The sequence below is a fragment of the Palaemon carinicauda genome, chromosome 5 (assembly GCF_036898095.1).
Source record: "Palaemon carinicauda isolate YSFRI2023 chromosome 5, ASM3689809v2, whole genome shotgun sequence".
In the NCBI taxonomy this organism is placed as follows: domain Eukaryota; kingdom Metazoa; phylum Arthropoda; class Malacostraca; order Decapoda; family Palaemonidae; genus Palaemon; species Palaemon carinicauda.
In genome coordinates, this window is record NC_090729.1 from 114541296 (window position 1) to 114565284 (window position 23989).

Sequence of the window (23989 nt, forward strand, 5' to 3'; positions counted from 1 at the left end):
GTGCCCCCCAAGCACAAGGGCAGAATCTCCAGAACCCCCCGACACAGCACTACCAGGCTCCCCACTAGCCTGAGAAGTCCCCGCAACCCCCACTTCACACACATTAGACTCCTGGGGAAGAACCCTCGGCTCTTTCCCTGCAACGGACTTACCTCGTCCCCTACTCTGGGTAGGGGAAGGCGAGACAGAAGCCCCGTCGGACCGTCCACTGGGTGACGGTAGTGGCGAAGAGACGCTAGATTTCCTGGGCGAACGTTTCGACGACTTCTTTTTCTTCGTGCCGTATCGCACCCACTGAATCTCACTCCAACCAACACACTCAAAGCACGTATCCGATGGCGAGCACATCCTGCCCCTACAGGAAGAGCAAAGGGAGTGAGGGTCCACTTCAGGCTTGGAGAGGAACGCTCCACACGACTTTCCGGCTCTAGGCCCAGGACAACGGCGGATCTGCTCCATAGCACACAACCACAAGACACAGGAACGAAGGGAATCAAAGGGATACACTTGGGAAGCACAAGGAAGGGTAGTGAACACACAAGAACACAAGGGATAAGCACAAAGCTACCACGCGGTAACCACGCGGGACACACGAGGCGGACACAAAGGGTCGAGAGAGACGAGAGCGACGTGAGAGTATGGTATCATGTCGCGACCAGAGAACTTACTGACTCACAAGACACAAGCGGACCTCGACCTAGCTCAAAGGCTACCCTCGGGGCACGTTCTCTCACTCCCGGGTTAGCCCTCCATAGAAAACGGGTATAGGGTATACTACACAAAACTCTGGTCGGTAGAGAGGAGATTACAGGTAACTCCTAAGAAAGTAGTTCGAGGTAAGTATTCGTGTTGGAACAAACAATTTTTAATTTGCAATTACTCCTTTCCTTATCTGCTATCTACCTTTTGTTCAATTCACCTGTGTTCAATTTTCCACATACTTTTTCAATACATTATCCAGTACATGGGCATTTTTGTTTTCTGTAAAAGCTTGCCATACAAATGAAATGCCACTTGATACATTTCAAAAGAATGAACATACATTACCAATCATTGTTAATACTTAAAATATCCATTATTCTATTAGTAAGGCATTACTACTGAAGATATAGGGGAATTTTCCTTACCTGAAACAAGATGAAAATTTTTCCAAGAATAACCTATCACTTCATGAATAGTGCCTTACAACATACTGTAGTCTTGTGTGGAAGTGTTCTGATTGTCCCAATATAAATTGATAACTTTAAGATTAGTTTTTGTTTTCATTGGAGGTAACTGGGTAATGTTTCTTCAGAATCACCCTGTATAACTTAAGATAATCTAATTCTTAAATTTTGAATCCATAGAACAGCACAAAAATAACATTTAATTTTTTATCGTAGTAAGGGGATACGAGTTGTCAAAACAGCTCAAATACTGTACCCTGCTCCTATTTTAAAGAAAGAGATAAGAATTAAATATTTAAAGTAACTTTCTCTTTCCCTAGCTATACAAACCATAGTCCTTCAATCGGAGTAAGCTTTCAGCAAAGCTGAAAACGGCTGTTAAAACTTGAATGAGGTGGTGGTAGTTACTGCTGGGTGGCAGGAAAGCCTCGGCCACTTGCCAGACCACTGTGACCTGACCTTAACCTTCTGCCAAGGCTTTGCAGGGTGGTCAAGGCAGGACGTATAACTTAAAGGACCAAGATTTATATACACGTCCTCAACTTACAAACTTGATTGGTTCCAAGAAGCTTTTTGTAAGTCCAATTTTGTTATATTTTGATCTATGGTAGACCTAACCTGAATTCCATGCCTATTATTTCCAGTTACAAGAGTCAACAAATTGTCAGGTCTAATAAAATAGATATAAGCCTATTAAAAATTTTCTTTTGCTTATTGTATTAAAAAATATATTGTTTTATTACAATATTTCTTTATCTTAACTTTGTTATTTTCAGTTGTATTTGTGTTTTTGTCTACAAATTTTTGTAAGTAGCATTTTTTTAAGTTGAGGACCTACTGAATTCAAAGCCTAGTCCTTTAATAGGAGAGTTATCCTTAGGGGGGATGAAGCCTCTAAAACCAAACTAGCTGGTTTACTGTGGTAACGTTCCTGACTGATAATCGCCAGATTGGAGTTTGAGTTCCGCTCAAACTTGTTAGTGCCTTTGGTTGCTGCAACCTCCCCCTTCTTGTGAGATAAGGATGGGGGGTTTGGTGGAGCCTATAGGTCTGTTGAGTCAGCAACCATTGGCTGGCCCTCCTTGGCCCTAGCTTTGGTGGAAAGGGGGCTTGGGCACTGATCATATGTATATATGGTTAGTCCTAGGGCATTGTCCTGCTTGATAGGGCAATGTCAGTGTCCCTTGCCTCTGCCATTCATGAGCGGTCTTTAAAAAAAACTTTAAAAAGGAGCTAAAGTGATGACTTCATCAACCTCCTAACTACTTGGTAATGAAGATGTGGCATGAACTGGTAGAGTGTCAAGGAAACCCTTTATCTATGAAGGATATGTTGTCAGAATGTATGATTATGAAAAAGGTGTTGTATACATTTGGCTATTCCCTCCTCATCAGGGAGAAACTCTATAAAATACTTTGCGTTTAAGAAATGTTGCTTGATTATATGGCTTCCCTGCAACTAGCATTTGATCCGGCAAATAAAGTAGCGACTGCCGCACCCCATGGAAGGGGAAGAAAGAAAGGGTGGAGGGGCCAGTTGATCTATCTCTCGTTATAGTCACGACTACTATCTTAGACAAAATGTCTCTTGTCCCGTGAAGAAACTAGGCTTGCTACACAAACTTTTGAGCAACTACCACCATGCCAAGGAGACCAGTATCCAGGGACCTATGGGCATAGTCCCGTAGGTAATGGGCAGAGACGGTTCTGTTGTTACACGACTCTTGTCTTTACGAATTGTTCCCAACAGATTCTTTCAGAGAGCTTGAGCACGATTTTGAGAAGGTCCCTACATCTCCCCGCCTGTAGCGAAAGGACATTTGATCGACTTAAAAATCTAGAGAGAAACAGTGTTCTAGGATCACCCCTTATTCTTTACGTTGTAGAAGGAATTGTAGTGTTCTCCCAGAACCTGGAGGCAAGTCATTTTGGTTCCTACTAGTCACTTTTTGTTAGTAAGAGATGAAGGATATAAAATCGTAAGGGTTAGGTTCTACGTCCTGTACCTGAACCAAAGTGGTGGAGATTCTCTATTCTTCAGAATGACTTGTGGCACAAGCAAAGTCATGCCGCTTCCTAAGTTTTTTGTCAGGACTACGCTAGCAGAGGAAATTCGAGGGTCGAAGCCTATCTGCTGTTCGAATGGGGATTGCTTGAGAGGCCTATGAACTCGTCAAACATTTCCTGCAGCTTTAGCTCCTTAAGAGCTCCACATGGTAGTCTATTCTCGCAAAGGGTCCAGACCTAAGACCTAATTGAAACCTTAGTTCGAGGGCTGAGTGGTATCCATTGTCAAGATTGAGGAGCTCCTCGACGAAAGAAGAAACAGCTGATCCAGATAAGGGTAGGTAACAGATACAGGTGCACCAGTTACCAGGTAACTTGATGGTAAAGATCATCTGTCGAGCATCCGTATTGTGTGGATCCTGATCACATGGTACCGGATCATGAGGTTCCCGATAGCAGCTGTAGGTTGCATGATTCCCACTTGCGGCTGGCGATAGGGATTCTTGATCGTGGCTGCTGACCATATGGTTCTTGATTGTGGCTACCTGTTGTATAGATCCTAAATCTGGCCATCTGTCGTACAGTATACTTACTAATCTTGGCCACCTGTCGTATGATTACTGATTGTGGGCAACTGTCATGTGGTTACTGATTGCGGGCACCTATCGTATGGTTACAGATATCAGTTGATCCTGTGGGAAATGATGATCGTGAAGAACAGGCGAAAGAAAACTTTTCTAACCATTGGAAAACAGTATTGGAACGTTCCTGGGAGGATGAAATACAAAAGGGAAAAAGCACGAGGAAACATCAGTGCTCACAAAAGATCTCCTAGCCTGTTCAAGTGATGATAACTATCACAGGCTCTCCTTCCACCAGTATCATTTACTTGGAGAGGTGGAATGAAGCAGATGCTAGAATCTCTGTGACCCGAAAGTCACTGAAGAATGTGCAAATAGTATCCAATCTCGTAATGATGAAAAAGCGCAGTGGACACCTGAACTTTGTAATGCAATGTACTGTCAGGGAGGGAAGCATTTCTGATGTGTAAAATCTCACCTCATACAATGTATTAGATGTCCAATGTACTGGGGTTATCCTCTGAAGTAGATACGTTTCCTGTACTTACCGTCCCTCCCATGCGTAAATGGGGAGAGAACGGTCAGGGGCTTTCCCATCACTCCGTTGGGTGAAGTAGATATGTTCTCGGTATTAACTATCCCTACCTCGAGTATGTAGGGAGAGATCCCGAAGGGAGTTCAGAGCAGTCCTAATCTTGTAGAGTCTTGGTAACTATCGGAAGGACGGAAAGTGGGTAGTGCCCTTTTATCCTGTTTGAGGATACAAGACCAAGTACAGTACTGGTAACAACTGCATAAACACCTGTACCAAATACTGCTCACAGCTGGGTAAGATCTTGGTACATACAGCTTTTTCCTCGTGCACACGGGGAGAGATCACCAGACACGCATAGCTACATTAATCGGACATCTTAGATGACGTTTTCTTATTTGGGAGAAGAGCAGCAAATAATTTAAGACAAATCAAAATTGGTTGATTGAGTTTATAAACTCCTGAGTGTTCGTAGGGACATGGTCCCACATGTGGACCACATAACTTGGGAAGTGGTACATGTATATTAATGTAATAGCAGGGGCAACATCAATAAGAATTTAGAATGGTAATCATGAAGAATTAAATAGTGTCCCAATATTTAGAGTTAAAAGAAGTTAAGAATACTAACTGCTTCGTCATGTATATCTTAACCTGTGTAAGTTTTCTCATGATTTGTTTCCAACAAATAAAATATAGAGACTTTAAGAACATGCAATGCCAATTATCTTTAATACAACTATCTACTTTGGTGTAGCACAGTACTGTATATATGTGTATATAGATAACAAAGCAATTAAACTATATCAAATAATGTCAAGTAAAGTAAGATAATTGGCAGAAAATGAATGACAAAATGTGCTTGCTGAAACTTATTCTATATGAAAGACATTTAGCCAATTGAGTACCACAATTAGCAAGCCGAGGTATATTTAATCCAGTAGACTAAACTTAACCAATTAGCAAGCTGAAGTATATTTAACCCAGTAGACTTGACAATAAAATATCTGTAGATGATAATTATCATACTGGGTTTCCTAAAGGGAATGACAAAACATAGCCCATATATAAGAGGAAACCTGGATAATAGACTTAAGTGTACTGGATTTAGCAATTTATCAACATCTACCACAAAAAGGTAAAAAAATTCCCATTTTCTTTCCTTTCAATACACCCATGGCTCTATTGAAGTAATGAGACACACTAACCGTTAATGACAAGAAGCGAAGCTGGAACCAGCCACAGAATCTATGTCTTTTCAGTCTCAAAGTAGAAACTATTCCCTATCCTCCAGTCAGTGGGGAGGAGGAGGGGGAGGGGCATTTATATGAACATCAAGTAAAACACGTCTGACCAACGCAAGTGCTGAGGAGGAATAAGGATAGAGGGTGGGGAGATGTAGAGGTAGAGAGGGTTAGTCGTAGTAGGAGGCACAGACGGGTGTAGGACGGCACCTTGTTGTTCAAGGGGATGCTGATGAAGGAGAGGTCTAATTGGAGAGGGACCTATGGTCGTGGTTCTATCACGCCCCAGTTTTCTATACCGACACTCAAGAGTGAGCGAGCTAGGTTTATTCCTGGCATTCCATGCATCTCTTTTTCTCTGGTATATTCAGCAGTAAGTATACCTTAGAAATGGTGCTAGAGGAGCATTTCACTGGGCGACACAGGTTCCTCGCCCAGAAATAGATTTTTCCTTCGTCAAAATCCCTTTTATATGAACACCAGGTAGGTATGGGAATAGAAATATGGTTATTGAAATTCCATTTACTTTTATGAGCCTCCCCTGATGTTCATATTGCTGACTCACACACTCTCATGGATTTGGGATGCTAGTGAAGGAAAGAGATAGATCCTTTATAGATTTAAAATACCATAGTGCAAAATAATAAAAATTCTTAACTCCACTGGTCTAGATTATTGGTAACAAACCATCTCAAAATGCATTTGAAATACAGAATTCCAAATATTTTCCCAAATGATATTTTATTTTTAATTCCCTATCTATATAACCATAGCACTAAGCAACTAAATCAAGATTTTTTTGTAAAATAAGAAAACTATGAGTTGAACTTAAATCTGCAAAGATAAAAAACAATACCTTGCAGACTGCTTCCACAAGCCACTAAAATGTCCAGCCTTGCACTTAGTTCTGGGTCTCTACACTAAAAACCAGGGTAACATTTGGTTTTCTCACTATTTACCCTGGCTTCCCCAAGCCGATTGACACTAAAATCGACCAGCCTTGCATGAGTGAAACATTAAAAAATATCTCTGTACCCAGATAACCCAATCATGGTGTTCCATTAGGAGCTACAAAATTTTGTGTGAGTTTTTATAATTACTGTACATTGACAGGTGAAGCAAACATCACATCACAAAAAAAAAAAAAAAAAAAAAAAAAAAAAAAAAAAAAAATCAAAGTTTTGTCAATAAACAACACCATACTGAGGAACTCAGTAGTTCCCTAGTGAAAGAGAAGTGTACTTTATAATAATTAGTGTATTCTGTGAAGGGACTTGAAGTAGGTTCAGTTTAGATTCTTAAAAAGAAAATGCAGTAACATTGAAATCTACAAGAAAAAACAAAGCTAGAACCATTCTCATCATAAAACCTCTTAGTGTATTGCAAACTAAGAGCAATTACAAATATGAACTAAATTATATGCATACTAATTAATGAGAATTTTTGAGGTAACAAGCCACTAAAAAAATTTTGTCACCACTTCCAACAGCTCTAAAAGTGGGGAGTATCTAGGGTCATGTGAAATACGGGTTTAAGTTTGAAGATTGTGCTAAAATACACTGAGGCCCAGAAAATCTGAAAAAACTTTACATACCTAAATCTAGCAGCATTGAGTTGATTTTTCATTTTCTCCTTTAATTCCTCTGCAGCAGTAAGTGTGGGTGATCCAGATGCAGACTTCAAATCTTTATGGGCTTTCTCTTCAGATTCTTTAAGCATGTTATTCAGAATGTTCTTATTTAACTTGTTCCTTTTCTTCTCGTCCAAATTAAAATCATGTTGATGCGAGGGGTTTTCATTATTCTCCCCTGAAACTGACAAAATTTTACCTTTTGAAATTTTATTAGTTTTGCCTTTGTCATTATTTCCAACAGCTCTTTTATCATTAGTAGCAACATTTTGTTCTGAAGACTTCTTCTCCTGCATCTCGTCTTCAACGTATTCATCTTCAGAATCTGAAACGCTGAAATCTCCGGAAAGCGAAGTTTTCATACTGGCCGAGGATTCTGTATCACACATAACACTGCCGCTCATAACTTTAGAAAAATCTAGTTTCTTTAAATAGTCCTCCAGATCTTCCTTAAGCTTACTATCCACTTCCTCGTCGTCGGATTCCTTATCGTCCAACAGTAACTGGTCTTTGGAATTTTTGTTTTTCTTCTTTTTACCCCTGGTTTTTACTTTACTTCTCTCTTCACTATCATCAACAACTAGTTTACTTTTGCTATCTTTTTTATTACTGATGTTCACTATTTCACTATTTTTGCTATCTTTAGGCGCCAACTTTGATGCGTTCTTTACCTTTTTCTTCGATGACATACCTGTGCTACTTTCCACACTTTCACCTTTAGATTTTACAAAGGCTTCAGGTTCATTTGATACAGAAATATTTTCGTTTTGCCCGATTTTGGCATCGACTTTCTTCAAAACATTCCCCTCCCCCTTTTTAAGCTTCTTTTTTGAAGGCTTCAAGGGGGATTTGGCAGTCAGCTCCAAATTTTGAGAAGGGCCTTTGCCCTGTTGTCCAAGTTCCTTATTTGTTAAATTCTCATCACAGACAGTTTTACTAATACTTCTTTTTTCAGGGAGAGGTGTACATTTTTTAATTTCCCCATTGACCACACACCCATTCTTTATTTCATTTTGTTTGGTATTTAGATCCTTGTACTTGTTTCTTTTGTTGGAGTTTTTCTTTTTCTTTTTATGTGGGAGACTGACAGGAGTAGCACGTTCCTCTTCATTACCCAAATTGGAACTCGTCTTAGTCAATTTCTCGGCATTACTCTCCTGATTACTTGGTGATATAGTATCTTTCTGTTTGACCTCTGAAACGTTACCAGCTACTCCGGCTTCTTTGCCTTTCGCGCGTTTAGGCTTTTTAATCTTTTGATTGCTATCGACTTGCTCTGGCTCTTCCTCGGGATGCTTCCGCTTCTTATTTCCCTGTGCTTTCTTACCGCCTACTTTAGAGTTCTTCTTCAGATCAAGACTGGTCTTCAACAATGAAGAGGATACCTGAAAAATAATCTAAGTGTAAACAACTAACACAAACAAAACTGACACATAAATCTATTACTAACTCATTCTAGCTATTATAATAATAAATGATTCTATCATAAAACATATAGGCTAATAAAATTTAAATCCTTTGTCATGTATATAAGGATCTTTTCTACTTTGGACATACTGCATGGTAGAATTATATTAACTGTTTATCTTAAATAATATAAAATAGAAATAGAATTCACCCCTCTCTTCTGGGAAATTAAATGAATGACTCTCCTTTTACGAAAGAAACACACTGTTGTTTCTTTGACTAACGGAAAATACATTAAAAAAAAAACTTGTATTAAATTGCAAAGGCTTGCCAATAATTTAGAAAAAAAAAATACAACATAATTGACATTACTGTTGCTGAAAACATAAAAGCATGGCAGTAAATGTCCAGAAGGATAACATAACAGAATATATCGTTTGAAAGACAGATATTCCGAGTCCAAAGAACTGACTGATACTGAAAATGTAAAAAGTTCTGTAACCATAAATTTGAATACTGTTCCTAATATTTAATTAAGCAGTAACTTATCCCATGTAAACAAAGGATAGGAAGTAACGAGAAGTCAGAAATTACTAAATATCATGGCTCATATAATAATCCTACTAAACTACATAGGTAATGGCCCAATATGATAAAGAGCAAGTGTCTAGCTGTATATATAAATACAGTACTGTATACATATAAATCTATTTTTGGCATGCTTTACTGCAAGAGGTATAACTACTTAGTGTATCTCCACCCCTTGTGTAGGGGGGAGAAGGTAGCATACCCTGGTGAGAGGGGTTGTAGTTAGGAAAGCCGGAGGGGGTGAGAAGGGTTGAATATGTGTGAGCGTGCATATTTGTCTAAATATCTATCCGTCATTTTTGATGGGTTACTTACACTAGTTACTGAATACTAAACAAATAGAAAGCAACAATTCCAGAAATTCAGACTTAATATGGACCTAAAATGATTCAGGTAATATCTGTTAAAAAACATAGTCAAGGGTAGGCTTAAAAGTAGGAACTATAGGCTGATAATTTATAATTATACTTCTTTACCTTACCTACAATGCGATAAGTGGGGGTTGGAGTAGGCTCTGACCAAAATAATCTAGGGTTAAAAACCTTATCCTAGCCCCGTAAAGTAAATAACCTAACTATTTTCGTTGGACTGTAACAAAACTAAAAATCCTACACAATATAGCCTACTGTATAAGCTTGAATAAAAGGGCCAAAACAGCCTAATGTGACCTAGATTTTTCCTTTTTTATGAAATAGGCTAACCTAGTAAGTAAAACTGTATAAGAGGTCACAGCCATTTAAAAATTCAACGATGGCAAAAAGTGGTGGAGTAGGGAGGGTCCAAAGGGCAGCTAGGTTAAGGATCAATAAACTCGAACCTGCCTGGGTCAGATCAGGTGGGTGTGTTGAGTTCAGAGGGAATGAGATTCCCAGTCAGGTCACATCAGAGCCCACTGTCCTATGTTAGGTTAGGTTACAAAGGGTTAAACTAGGATACATCCAAGGTCATTGCTGTATAATTTGCATGTACTTTGACATCATAATTCAACTTTTATTTCAAAATTCCACCCATCAATTTTAAATAACAGTAGAATGAATGATGGTATCACCTAAATAAATTATCAGTCACCAAAAATCTCTTATAATTTGATAAATATTGGGTTAGAGAAAGCTTAAAGAGGACATAGCTATGATTTGAATCTTAACAAGCCAATGTAAAGAATCAAATGACCAAAGTAGGGATCCAAGAAGCTTACAACTAATACAATGGGCTACTGTATACCTATACTGTATTTCATTAATTTTCATCGCTACTGCCCATTCATAAACATAACTTTTCATTGTATATGGGCAGATGAATTAAAGGAATTTGGCCCATATAGCCTGGGTGGAACTGGAGTTGAGGAGGCCACTCAGTACACAGGCTTCTCAATAAGGTCCAAACTACTGTTCGTCTAAATTGTCGATAGACGTAGTCATAAAGATTCTAATCAACAAAACAGGAACATCAAACGATTGACTCCAAAATACAATATAACCCATTTCTAAATAGTGTACTGGGTAATTACAAATTCAGCTAAAACACATAGGTTAGGTTATGATCAAAAGGATAACGATCTATAAAACTCTAGCCAATCGATATTTCTAAAAAAAAAAGCACACTACACTATGGTGTCAAGCGTTCTTGTCCAATATTAACTTATTGGCTAATCTGTCCTAAGATTAGGATGATGAGGGGTGATTGTAGTTCGTTGGGAGTGTAACCTATGAATATGGTAGTGTAAGGCCCCTGATTAAGTAATAGGGTAAGGATACAGCAACTAGTTTCTAGGTCAGGTGAGAAACAACCCTATGAAGAAGACCTAAGAAAGTAATATGATCATTTTATTCGATGAAAGAAATTTAGAAATGAAAAAAATAATTACTAAACCTGATGTGGAGGAAAAGACAAAACAGTATAAGAGAAATGTTATTTTCATTAGTAAAATAAATTTTTGAATATACTTACCCGATAATCATGTAGCTGTCAACTCCGTTGCCCGACAGAATTCTACGGGAGGGATACGCCAGCTATCACTATACTAGAAGGGGGTGTACTCACCAGCGCCACCTGTGGCCAGGTACTGCAGTACTTCTTGTTGACACCACCTCACTTTTTCCTCGGTCCACTGGTTCTCTATGGGGAGGAAGGGCGGGTCAATTAAATCATGATTATCGGGTAAGTATATTCAAAAATTTATTTTACTAATGAAAATAACATTTTTCAATATTAAACTTACCCGATAATCATGTAGCTGATTCACACCCAGGGGGGTGGGTGAAAACCAGTGTACATGACTAAAGGATAGCTAAGTATCCCGTATTTCATATAATCAGTTATTTCAGAATAACAATGAAATAATAAGTACCTGGTAAGGAAGTTGACTTGAACCGTTACTCTGCCTTTATTAAGTTCGTCTTCCTTACTGAGCGCAGCGTTCCTCTTAGGAGGCTGAATCAACTCTAAGGTGCTAAAGTATATAGGGCTGCAACCCCTACTAAAGGACCTCTACACAACCTCTAACCCAGGCGCTTCTCAAGAATGAATTGACCACCCGCCAAATCAAAAGGATGCGGAAGGCTTCTTAGCCTACCGTAACAACCATAAAAACAACAATAAAAGCATTCAAGAGAAAGGTTAAAAAGGTTATGGGATTAAGGGAATGTAGTGGCTGAGCCCTCACCTACTACTGCACTCGCTGCTACGAATGGTCCCAGGGTGTAGCAGTTCTCGTAAAGAGACTGGACATCTTTAAGATAAAATGATGCAAACACTGACTTGCTCCTCCAATAAGTTGCATCCATTATGCTCTGCAGAGAACGGTTCTTATTAAAGGCCATCGAAGTGGCTACGGCTCTCACTTCGTGGGTCCTTACCTTCAGCAAAGCAAGGTCTTCCTCCTTCATATGAGAATGGGCTTCTCTAATCAGAAGCCTTATATAATACGAAAGTCCGTTTTTGGACATGGGCATCGAAGGTTTCTTGATTGCACACCATAAGGCTTCTGACTGTCCTCGTATAGGTTTTGACCTATTAAGATAATATTTCAGAGCTCTGACAGGGCAAAGAACTCTTTCTAGCTCGTTACCTACCATGTTGGAAAGGCTAGGAATTTCAAACGATCTAGGCCAAGGACGTGAAGGAAGTTCATTCTTAGCTAAAAATCCGAGCTGTAAAGAACATGTTGCAGATTCGGATGTGAACCCAATGTTCTTGCTGAAGGCATGAACCTCACTGACTCTTTTAGCTGTTGCAAGGCAGACGAGGAAAAGAGTCTTGAGGGTAAGGTCCTTGAAGGAAGCTGACTGGAGAGGTTCGAACCTAGGCGACATAAGGAACCTTAAGACTACGTCTAGATTCCAGCCTGGAGTGGGTAAACAACATTCTTTAGCAGTCTCAAAAGACTTAAGGATGTCTTGAAGGTCCTTGTTGGAAGAAAGGTCCAAACCTCTGTGGCGGAGAACTGAAGCCAACATACTCCTGTACCCTTTAATCGTAGGAGCCGAAAGGGATCTCTCATTCCTTAGATGTAATAGGAAGTCAGCTATTTGGGTTATAGAGGTATTGGTGGATGAAACTGCATTGGCTCTACACCAGCTCCGGAAGACTTCCCACTTGGATTGGTAGACTCTACGAGTGGATACCCTCCTTGCTCTGGCAATCGCACTGGCTGCCTCCTTCGAAAAGCCTCTAGCTCTAGCGAATCTTTCGACAGTCTGAAGGCAGTCAGCCGAAGAGCGTGGAGGTTTGGGTGCAACTTGTCTACGTGAGGTTGACGTAGAAGGTCCACTCTTAGAGGAAGAGTCCTGGGGATGTCGACCAGCCATTGTAGTACCTCTGTGAACCATTCTCTTGCAGGCCAAAGGGGAGCAACCAGCGTCAGCCGTGTCCCTTCGTGCGAGATGAACTTTTGAATGACTCTGTTGATGATCTTGAACGGTGGGAATGCGTAAAGGTCGAGATGGGACCAATTCAGCAGAAAAGCATCCACATGAACTGCTGCTGGGTCTGGAACTGGGGAACAGTACAAAGGAAGTCTCTTGGTCATGGAGGTGGCAAACAGATCTATTGTAGGCTGACCCCACAAGGTCCAAATTCTGTTGCACACGCTCTTGTGAAGGGTCCATTCCGTGGGGATGACCTGATCTTTTCTGCTTAGGCGATCTGCTGAGACGTTCATGTTGCCCTGAATGAACCTCGTTACTAGGGTGAGGTTTAGACTTCTTGACCAAATGAGGAGGTCCCTTGCGATCTCGTACAGGTTCCTCGAATGGGTCCCTCCCTGCTTGGAGATGTAAGCCAAGGCTGTGGTGTTGTCGGAGTTCACCTCCACCACCTTGCCTAGCAGGAGGGACTTGAAGTTCAATAGGGCCAAATGAACTGCCAGGAGCTCCTTGCAGTTGATGTGGAGCGTTACCTGTTCCTTGTTCCACGTTCCCGAGCATTCCTGTCCGTTCAAGGTCGCGCCCCAGCCCGAGTCTGATGCATCCGAGAAGAGATGAAGATTGGGGGTCTGAATCGCTAACGATAGGCCCTCCTTGAGAAGGAGGTTGGTCTTCCACCACAAGAGAGTGGTCTTCATCTCTTTGGTGACCGGGATAGAGACTGCTTCGAGCGTCAAATCCTTGTCCCAATGAGCTGCTAGATGGAATTGAAGAGGGCGGAGGTGGAGTCTCCCTAACTCGACGAACAGGGCTAACGATGACAGGGTCCCTGTGACACTCATCCACTGTCTCACCGAGCAACTGCTCCTCTTCAGCATGCTCAGGATGCAATCTAAGGCTTGGCTTATCCTTGGGGCCGATGGAAAAGCCCGAAAATCCTGACTCCGAATCTCCATTCCCAGGTAAACAATGGATTGGGAGGGAATGAGCTGGGACTTTTCGAAGTTGACTAACAGACCCAGTTCCTTGATCAAGTCCAAAGTCCAGTTGAGACTCTCCAGACAGCGACGACTCGTGGAGGCTCTCAACAGCCAGTCGTCTAAGTAAAGGGAGGCTCTGATGTCGGATAAGTGGAGGAATTTTGCAATATTCCTCATCAGAAGCGTAAACACCATAGGAGCTGTGCTTAGGCCAAAACACAGGGCTTGGAATTGGTACACAACCTTTCCAAAAACGAATCTCAGGAAAGGTTGGGAGTCTGGATGAATAGGAACGTGAAAGTATGCGTCTTTCAGATCCAACGAGACCATCCAGTCCTCCTGCCTGACCGCTGCTAGGACCGACTTCGTCGTCTCCATAGTGAACGTCTGCTTGGTGACATAAGCATTGAGCGCGCTGACGTCCAGCACCGGTCTCCAACCTCCTGTCTTCTTGGCCACCAGGAAGAGACGGTTGTAGAAGCCCGGGGATTGATGGTCCCGGACTATAACCACTGCCTTCTTCTGTAACAGGAGCGACACCTCCTGGTGCAACGCTAGCCTCTTGTCCTTTTCCTTGTAGTTGGGAGAGAGGTTGATGGGAGAAGTGGTCAGAGGGGGTTTGCGGCAGAATGGTATCCTGTAACCCTCCCTCAGCCACCTGACAGACTGGGCGTCTGCACCTCTCTTTTCCCAAGCTTGCCAGAAGATCTTGAGTCTGGCTCCTACTGCTGTCTGGAGAGGAGGAGAGTCAGTGTTTGCCTTTAGAAGTCTTGGAACCTTTCCTAGACTTGCTCCTGGAAGAGTCTGGACGGGAGCTTCCTCGGCTGGGGGCTCTACCACGAAAGGGCGGAATAAACCTCGTAGCAGGCGTATCAGCCACTGGGGTGCGGTAAGTCCTGGGGACTGAGGGAGCAACCTTAGTCTTACGAGCTGAAGAGGCCACAAGATCATGAGTGTCTTTCTGAATCATGGCCGCAGACAAGTCCTTGATAAGTTCTTCGGGAAACAAGAACTTAGAAAGCGGAGCGAAAAGGAGTCGAGACCTTTGACAAGGTGTGATGCTGGAAGAAAGGAAGGTACAAAGTTGCTCCCTTTTCTTAAGAACTCCTGACACAAACATTGAAGCAAGCTCGCCAGATCCATCCCTAATAGCTTTATCCATGCAGGACATTAAAAGCATGGCCGAGTCTTTGTCCGCAGGGGAGGTCTTCTTGCTAAGGGCCCCCAGGCACCAGTCTAGAAAATTGAACATCTCAAAGGCACGAAATACACCCTTTAGTAAGTGGTCTAGATCGGAGAAGGTTCAGCAAACCTTAGAGCGCCTCATTGCTGTTCTACGAGGAGAGTCGACCAAACTTGAGAAGTCAGCCTGGGCAGAGGCAGGTACTCCCAAGCCTGGTTCCTCTCCTGTGGCATACCATACGCCCGCTTTAGAAGTGAGCTTAGTCGGTGGGAACATAAAGGCAGTCTTCCCTAGTTGCTGCTTAGACTGCAACCACTCCCCTAAAATTCTTAAAGCTCTCTTAGAGGACCTTGCAAAGACGAGCTTAGTATATGTTGACTTGACAGGCTGCATACCCAGCGAAAACTCAGATGGCGGAGAGCGGGGGGTAGCAGAGACAAAATGGTCCGGGTATACCTCTCTGAAAAGAGCCAGGACCTTACGAAAGTCAATAGGTGGAGGAGAAGACTTGGATTCTTCCACGTCTGATGAGGGATCCAGGTGCGCAGCTTCCTCATCAGAAACCTCATCACCAGAGTGTAGCGAAGTGAGAGGTAATGGAACAGTGGTATGCTGAACAGCAGAATCTGAACAAGCGGGTGCAAAAACGCTTGTGGTTTCATCCTCAAGTCTCTGTTGATGAGTTAACACCTGAGGTTCAGGCTGCAAAGGCTGGTCAAAAAGAGTAGCGGAAGGTAGGCGCATGGGTTGAGGAGGCTGACTCCTGGCATGAGTGTCTTGACTCAAGAGTTGCGCTTGCTGTAAGGGTTGCGGATGCGCAGTAGCAGGTTCCTGAGGAACGAGTTGAGGTTCCTGAGGTGTGAGCTGCGAGAGTTGAGGTAGCGGCTGCGCAGAACGCAGTTCTTGTCTCGCGAGTTGAGGTTCCTGAGGCGCAAGGCTAAGGTGTTGAGGCTCTCGCCTTGAGGAGGGTTGAGGTCGCTGCAGCGAGAGCTGAGGTGTCTGCCTCATGGATGGAAGAGGTTGTCGTACCTCAAGAGAGTGTTGCCTCACTGGTGGAACCGCAAGCGGAAGCGGAGGAAGTAAGGCATAAGCTTCCTGTTCCCATTGCTGAGGTTGCCTTAAGGAAGGCGGAGGTTGCTGCACACCGCTGGAAACTGGCAACTCAGTACGCGGTAAGGTATCCTGAGGAGCCTCAACATCGTACGCCTGGCAGACTGGACTGCGGTTAGGCGGAGCGATCGCAGGAGGAGGTGTAACCTTCTCAGCCTGACACTCACGCATTAAGACCGCAAGCTGTGACGGCATGGACTGCAGTAAAGTCAACTTGGGGTCGGCAGACACTAAGGTCTGCTGAGGCAAAGCCTTAACAGAAGATGAGGTCTGTTGCGGCAGCACCTTACCCCTCTTAGGAGGTGTGCAGTCACCTGATGACTGCGGAGAGTCAGAGCTAATCCAATGACTGCAGCCAGGTTGTAGAGCTCTTGAGGTCTGGACTTTGCGTTTGAGAGGTCTTGAGACCTGAGTCCAGCGTTTTCTCCCTGACAATTCTTCAGCAGACGAGTAAAAGACGGGCTCAATCGTCTGCGGGTGGGAGTGACGGTCTCTGTAAGACACGCCCGCAACCACCGAGGATACTTCTGTGCGCCGATCAAGGCCTGCCGAACCCTTTTGCCCTTCGACATTGCTTCTCCCCTGGGCTTGGGAGCTTGCAAGAGGTCCCGGACTGGGAGGACGACTGGCACGCACAGAAGTACCCTCACGCACCACACTGACACTGACACTAGCACTTGGCACTGCACTGACACTAGCACTTGTCACAGCACTGGCACTATTACCTCCCACTGCACTTTTGACCTTAAGTTCCTTGACTTCGGCCATAAGAGACTTATGATCACTAACCACCGATTCCACTTTGTCACCTAAAGCCTGAATGGCACGCAAAACAACAGACATATCAGGTTGAGGGCAAATAGTAGGTTCGGGGGTAGCCACTACAGGGGGAGGAAAAGGTAGGGGATCATGAGGTGAGGAAAAAAGTGAAGAGCGAGAAGAACTCCTCCTAACTCTCTCTCTCTCTAACTTGGTTGAATATTTCAAGAATCGAACAAATTCAAGTTCCGAAAGTCCGGCGCATTCCTCACATCGATCTTCCAACTGACAGGGTCTTTCCCTACAGTCAGAACAAGCGGTGTGAGGATCTACCGAGGCCTTCGGAATACGCCTATTACAAGACCTACATCGTCTATGGGGTGGGGCTTGTGAAATGTCAGACATCTTGAATCAAAGAGTTAGCCAAGGGGGATTCCAAATCAAGCAAAAAGATCGTTAACCATAAATCAGAACTAAATAAAAGCTATCTAAGCTAATATAGAAGTTTTCCAGTATAGCGACAGCCGAAATCTGAGAGAAATACTTCACCAAAAGCCGTGAACAATACTCCAAGATCATAAGCGTATCCCAGAATGTCTTGCCGGAAGCACGACAGAGGAAAAAGTGAGGTGGTGTCAACAAGAAGTACTGCAGTACCTGGCCACAGGTGGCGCTGGTGAGTACACCCCCTTCTAGTATAGTGATAGCTGGCGTATCCCTCCCGTAGAATTCTGTCGGGCAACGGAGTTGACAGCTACATGATTATCGGGTAAGTTTAATATTGAAAAAGACAAACTCAAACAACTAGATTTTAGAGGCGCCATTGCAATAGGTTATGCCTCAACCATGAACCTGAATTATAGGTGGTGTTCTTGTGTCTGATTACCTTGTAAAATGTGGTTTTACATTCTGTTCTAAAGAACTACAGAGGCTTCTAATTTCTATGTTACTCAGTTTGGATTCAATCGAGTTCCCTCCTGGCCATACCTAAAACCCCATGCCCTTATACATAGCATGGGGATAGCCCTTCCACTCAATTAAATTGACGTATACGACACCGAGCTCTTGTTCGTATCATATCAAGATATCTTTGAATGGCGAAAGTAAATATTTAATACAGTTGAATTATAATTATGAATTTGGGCTATATAGCCCAGTGCCGGGCTTAGGTCATTAAGAGCCCAAGTGCAACAAGGGAGGGGGGACCCCGAATTTGCATTATGAAATATAAGTCGGGGTGAATGTACGATAGCGGCCACCTGTATGTATTATTATGTCTAACTTATAATACGGCAGTGTAAGGGGGGGTCGCAGGGGGACATTAGCCCACCCCCCATTTGGTAAGTAGGTAAGGACACGGCTTGTAGGTTAGGTTAGGGGGGGAAGTTTAGGTTAGTCAATGCACATTTTTAATCAATGCGTGAGTAACTGGCCGCTGATATACAAAGGCTCCTTTCTGAAGATGTTGGACAACTAAATGGATGCAGGAGTTGGGGACGGAGGAAAGTAGGTAGGACTGAAGGGCAGAATGAACGCTGCGATGACCAAACGGAGATTATGCCAAACTCTAAAAGTGAAAACTGAAAAGCTACTTTCCATACCTTAAAGTCTGAATCGTCGGGGAAATTGTAATAAGAAAAGACATCAGAATTTCCCCATTCTGGATCCTCGAAAGTATTCATTGCTGACTTCTTCCTGATACCGTAATTACTTGACTGTAATATAAATCACTTCTTTATCCTTTCCTTTTCACAAAACAAACATTTCCCTTCTAAATTATGACAAGATGAAGGAGAAATCCAAAATTTCAGAACACATGCGGCCCATGAGCACTGCTACACTGGGGTCGGTTTCTATGACAGTTCGGAAGAAAACATTAGGTTGAAGGTTTGAGGTTGTCTTTAACTACAATTTTATACAATAAATATGCTGAATATAAGATGATTATTTTTTATTTATTTGAAAAAAATATATTTATAAACATATGTGTCAATAAGATACTTATTTTGATAACTTCATTAGAATATTTGGGCATAACGAACAGTTTCTGAAAAATAAACATTCTTCTTGAAGAAAACGATGAAGAACTGTAAATTATTAACTAATTTAATCGTTGCAATGGCTCTTCATTTCTAAAACTATACTCGTGAAATAAACTCTTTACTGTGACATAATTAACATAGTCAATGCTTGTTTTTGGAAACTTATAATCAGATGGCAAAGTTTTCATTTGTCTGTCATATTCAAATCACAAATAAAACAATAGAGAAAGTAACAGATAATGATGGAAAGATACAACGAAACAGAAAAATCTAGGAATGTGAAGACATATAAAGGCCCAAAAACATTTTATCCTTCCGTAGAATAATTGCAAGAAACTTGAAATGCAGCAAAATACGAATTACCTTCACTATCTAAGTTCGATACAATAATAGCATCTATTAGAATATCGAATACCAACCACATGTTACTTAACACCTCACTCAAACCAGCAAAGCAAATTAATCAGTCATTTTAGACAAACTGAAAAGTTGATCCTACTCCTTATGACGTCTTAAAGACGTATTAGTCTTAATAAACATAATTTGGTAATCAGGATAGAATATGTTATAAAGTACTGTGTATATATATTTTGAAAACAACAATACAACTAATTCCCTTAAAAGCGAAAAATCTTCAGCTCCGTCCCCAGTAGCTAGAGCGGTAGCGTGTAATTTCAACTAAAATTTGGGCTAGTTTTCCGAACAGCAACGCTTAAATGCTTGGAACTCCCTCACACAACCATACATTCTAGTCCTCTGATTGGTTATACGTTTCTCAGCTGTGATTGGTTGTTGCCTTTGTTTACCATAGCTTCTTACACACACACACATCTGACGTCATAACCAAAAACAGCCAATTATTCCTTCGAATAATTTACCTTAGGCTTGAAATGTAACAAAATACGAATTGCAGTCATGTAATGTAGTTCCTTCACTTTATAAGCTTAATGGAAAAACATGTACCTATTTGAATATATAATATTAGCCACGTGTTAGTCAATACCTCACTCAAACCAGCAAAGAGAATTTATCAGTCATTTAGAAAAGCTTTTAAAGTTCATCCTACTCCTTATGACGTCACAAAGACGTATTTTTTTCTTAACATAATAATTATTCGGTAATTAAAATGTATGCCTTTCATGAAATATGTTGTCAAACCAAATTACAAAGGACCGAATCTATATATTTCGAGGAAAATATATCTCTAACTCTCTTAAAAATAAAAATAAATCGTCAGTCAGATTCGTCCCCCCAAAAGCTAGAGCGTTTAAAATAAATCTTATGGAAATTCGGGCTGGTTTTCCCAACAGCACCTCATAAGTCTTAGGAACTCTGTCTTAGCGGGATATTCCAGTCCTCTGATTGGCTGTGTCTTCTCAGCTGTGATTGGCTGTTGCCTTTGTTTACAAATTCACGCAAGACATCTAACATCGTAGCCATAACCCAGTTACGTATTTCTTAGAAAATATCGTAATCATTTAGCTAACGTATCAGAAAAAGATCCATTATTTATTTTGTTAATAAAATAATTACATTATGTGCTTGGTTTTGTAAACATTGTAATTTTTAAGTCTCAATTTCTCTAAAATAAGTATAGGTAATTTACCACTACCGAGTTAAATTCATTCATAAAATACGAGGTTGTATGACGTCACATATAACAGCCAATCAGAGCTAAGAACAAATCAGCCAATGAGACGCCAGATATTTCCCGCTAAGGAAACGTAAAAGGTGAGAGGGTTCCTCCCACTTAATGGGCTGCTGTTGGCAAACGAATCAAATTCACATGAGACATTTCGTATTCTTTTTGTTTTTTATTTTGAGTTTGTTTCTATAAAATTTGCTGTGAAAGTAAGTCATCACTTATCTGAAATATGTTTGCTGCTGGTATCTTATTTCTACCCTTAATGACGACATATTTCCTAATATACATATGGTTCATGTAAAATAATATGAATTAAAGTTACGTAGTTACTTTACGATTTGAGCTAGCAAACAGAAGCAAAGACAAACTCTAAAGTTCATCCTACTCCTGATGACGTCACAAAGACGTGTTTACTGAATAAAAAGTGAGTTAGCAATCAGAATCTAATTATTTAATGAAATGTGTTATTAAAACATCTTATAAGGGACCAACTTTACGTATTTAAAAGAAAATGTATCTTTAATTCCCTTTAAAGACATAAACAAAATCAGCTCCGTCTCATCCCAGAACGTTTAAAAACGATTTTATGGAAATTCGGGCAGGTTTCTCAAACAGCAACTCTTGGCGGTAAATTTCTGTCCTCTGATTGGCCAAAGCTTCCTCCGCTATGATTGGCGGTTCCCTTCATTTACTATAGCTAAACACACACACGCACACACATCTAACATCGTAACCAAAACACAGACAAGTATTCCATCGAATAGAATATAACGTGTTGATTTAACTTATGCCCTTAACAAGATTCATTATTTATTACCAAATTAATCATTTTTAAGTTTATTTCCATAGAAATAATCTTAATAAAATTTGGACAGTATTTCGAACAGCTAATCGTAAGTCCCGACACTCTCTCTTGGCGGGATATTCCAGTCTTCTGATTGGCTATAACTTCCTCAACTGTGATTGGTAGTTGACTTCACTTACTACAGTTCAACAGACGTACACACGCACATTCATCATCGTAGCCAGAACCAAGTCAAGTATTCCTTTGAATATGACGTATTTATTATATTCATACACTTCAATAAGATTCATTATCTATTTATTATAAAATAAATAATAATTTTCATTCAATTTTCATGAAAAAATTATTTTCTAATTATAAATTATTTGCAATAAGTATAGTTTTTTTTTTATCCCCACCCAGGTAAATTTATTCATAAAATGCGACTGTATGACGTCACACACAACCACCAATCACAGCTAAGGAAGAATTAGCCAATGAGACGTCAGATATTTCCCGCTAAAATGCATAAGGTGAGAGGGTTCCTCTGACTTATGGGCTGCTGTTGGCGAACAAGTTAAATTCACACGTCAAAAAAATCATGTCTAACAACCAACTATTGAATAAATAAATTTCTATCTATCTATGCTCTAACAAATGTTTCATACATAGTATTTCTGGTATCGTGAAAACAAAACACAGAGCAGAAAAAATAAAAATAAAAAAAGAACAGGCTACAAATTCGACTTGAGGGCACAAAGAATAGTGAATTTGGTTTTATTTATATATATTAATATACTGTATTGTGTTGAATTGTCACATATATAAAAAAAATATCCAATTATTTGATGTTTCGTCAGATTTCCACAAAACGATTTCATAATGCATATAGAAAAAATGACTTAAGACATGAAAAAGTACAAATTACATAAGTGAAAAAAATGCTGGTTCTAAGATATATCATAACGGCACAGCATTAATGTACTTCAATTCTTCACCCAAGGGTTTTAACTATAGCACTGTAATTGTTCAGTGGCCACTTAACTCTTGGTAAGGGTAACAGAGACTCTTTAGCTATAGTAAGCAGCTCTTCTAGGAGAAGGACACTCCAAAATCAAACCATTGTTTTCTAGTCTGTGCCATAGCCTCCGTACCATGGTCTTACACAGTTCTCTTGCTTGAGGGTACACTCGGGCACACTATTCTATCTTATTTCTCTTCCTCTTGTTTTGTTAAAGTTTTTATAGTTTATGTTGGAAATATTTATTTCATTGTTGTTACTGTTCTTAAAGCATTTTATTTTTCCTTGTTTCCTTTCCTCACTGAGCTATTTTCCCTGTTGGAGCCCCTGGGCTTATAGCATCTTGCTTTTCCAACTAGGGTTGTAGCTTAGCAAGTAGTAATAATAATAATAATAATAATAATAATAATAATAATAATAATAATAATAATAATAATAATAATGAATGTAGAAAGAGAAGAACTGAATGTGAAAAATAGCATCAGCCAAGGTTGCAACAAGTGAACGATTTTCTTATTATCTATCCAACTGATGAAAAAGAATTTAGGAGAAACGAAGGTAGGATTTAGAAATAACTTCTTAAGAATATCTAGCAAACATGGATTGTAAAAAAAAATATGAAAGTAATCTAACGTAGATGATATACACTGTTAAAAAACCGCAATTTCAATCTGAAATTCTTCGTAAAAATAAACGGTTCTCAGTCGTATTTCAGTAAAATATAGGCGACCGTAATTTTTTACCGTACTTTGTTGGTATCTTTTACGATTTGCTGACCGTAATATCACTCCTTACTGTCAATATATTAATGTTTAAAACGGTAAATGCCTGGAAACATTTATTCCAGGATTTTTAGGGCTTTTAATGGAAATTATTAACTGTGTAGAGTACACACAACACCTTAGTGGAATAGTAGTAGTAAAGGAAATTAGATATCCAGATGTTATGATTAATAACTCAAAAAACCATATCAAATCAGAGCAAATGCTAAACATGGCAAAAATAATGTAGTCACAAGTGAAAGCCTTCGATGGAGTACGATAAGGAATATTGATACAGTTAAAAATTTTCCGTAAAAATAACGATAAAAATCATGGAATATATGTTGCCAGGCATTTACAGTTTAAAAAAAACGGATATATTGACGTAAAGGAGTGATATTACGGTCACCAAGCTATAAAATATAGTAACAAATTAGGGTAAAAATTACGGTCGCCTATATTTCTGAAAATACGGATGAGAACAGTATATTTTTTACGGTGAATTTCCGATTAAAATTACGGCTTTTCTTAACAATAACAACCTTTGGTGTACGAAATGAGAACGTGAAGGCTAAGCAAACAAGAAATAAATTATCTATTAAATAGATATTAATGTAGGCCTATAGAACAGTACTGAAAGACCTAAGATATGCAGATATGTCAGAGACAGGCAGTCCACTGTTATTT

General features: G+C 40.4%; 1 protein-coding gene across 1 annotated transcript in view; it reads right to left on the minus strand.

The window, feature by feature from the left end:
• LOC137641417 (ribosomal RNA-processing protein 8-like) overlaps window positions 1–18905 on the minus strand; it is a 58840-nt gene extending 39935 nt beyond the window's left edge. Inside the window, exons 1-2 of the mRNA XM_068373950.1 lie at window positions 18651–18905; window positions 7124–8544 (exon numbers count right to left, since the gene is read on the minus strand). Coding sequence (XP_068230051.1) covers window positions 7124–8544; window positions 18651–18731 — 1502 coding nt within the window. The 5' untranslated portion in view covers window positions 18732–18905. The remainder of the gene's footprint in view (window positions 1–7123; window positions 8545–18650) is intronic.
• Between the last annotated feature and the right edge of the window lie 5084 nt (window positions 18906–23989).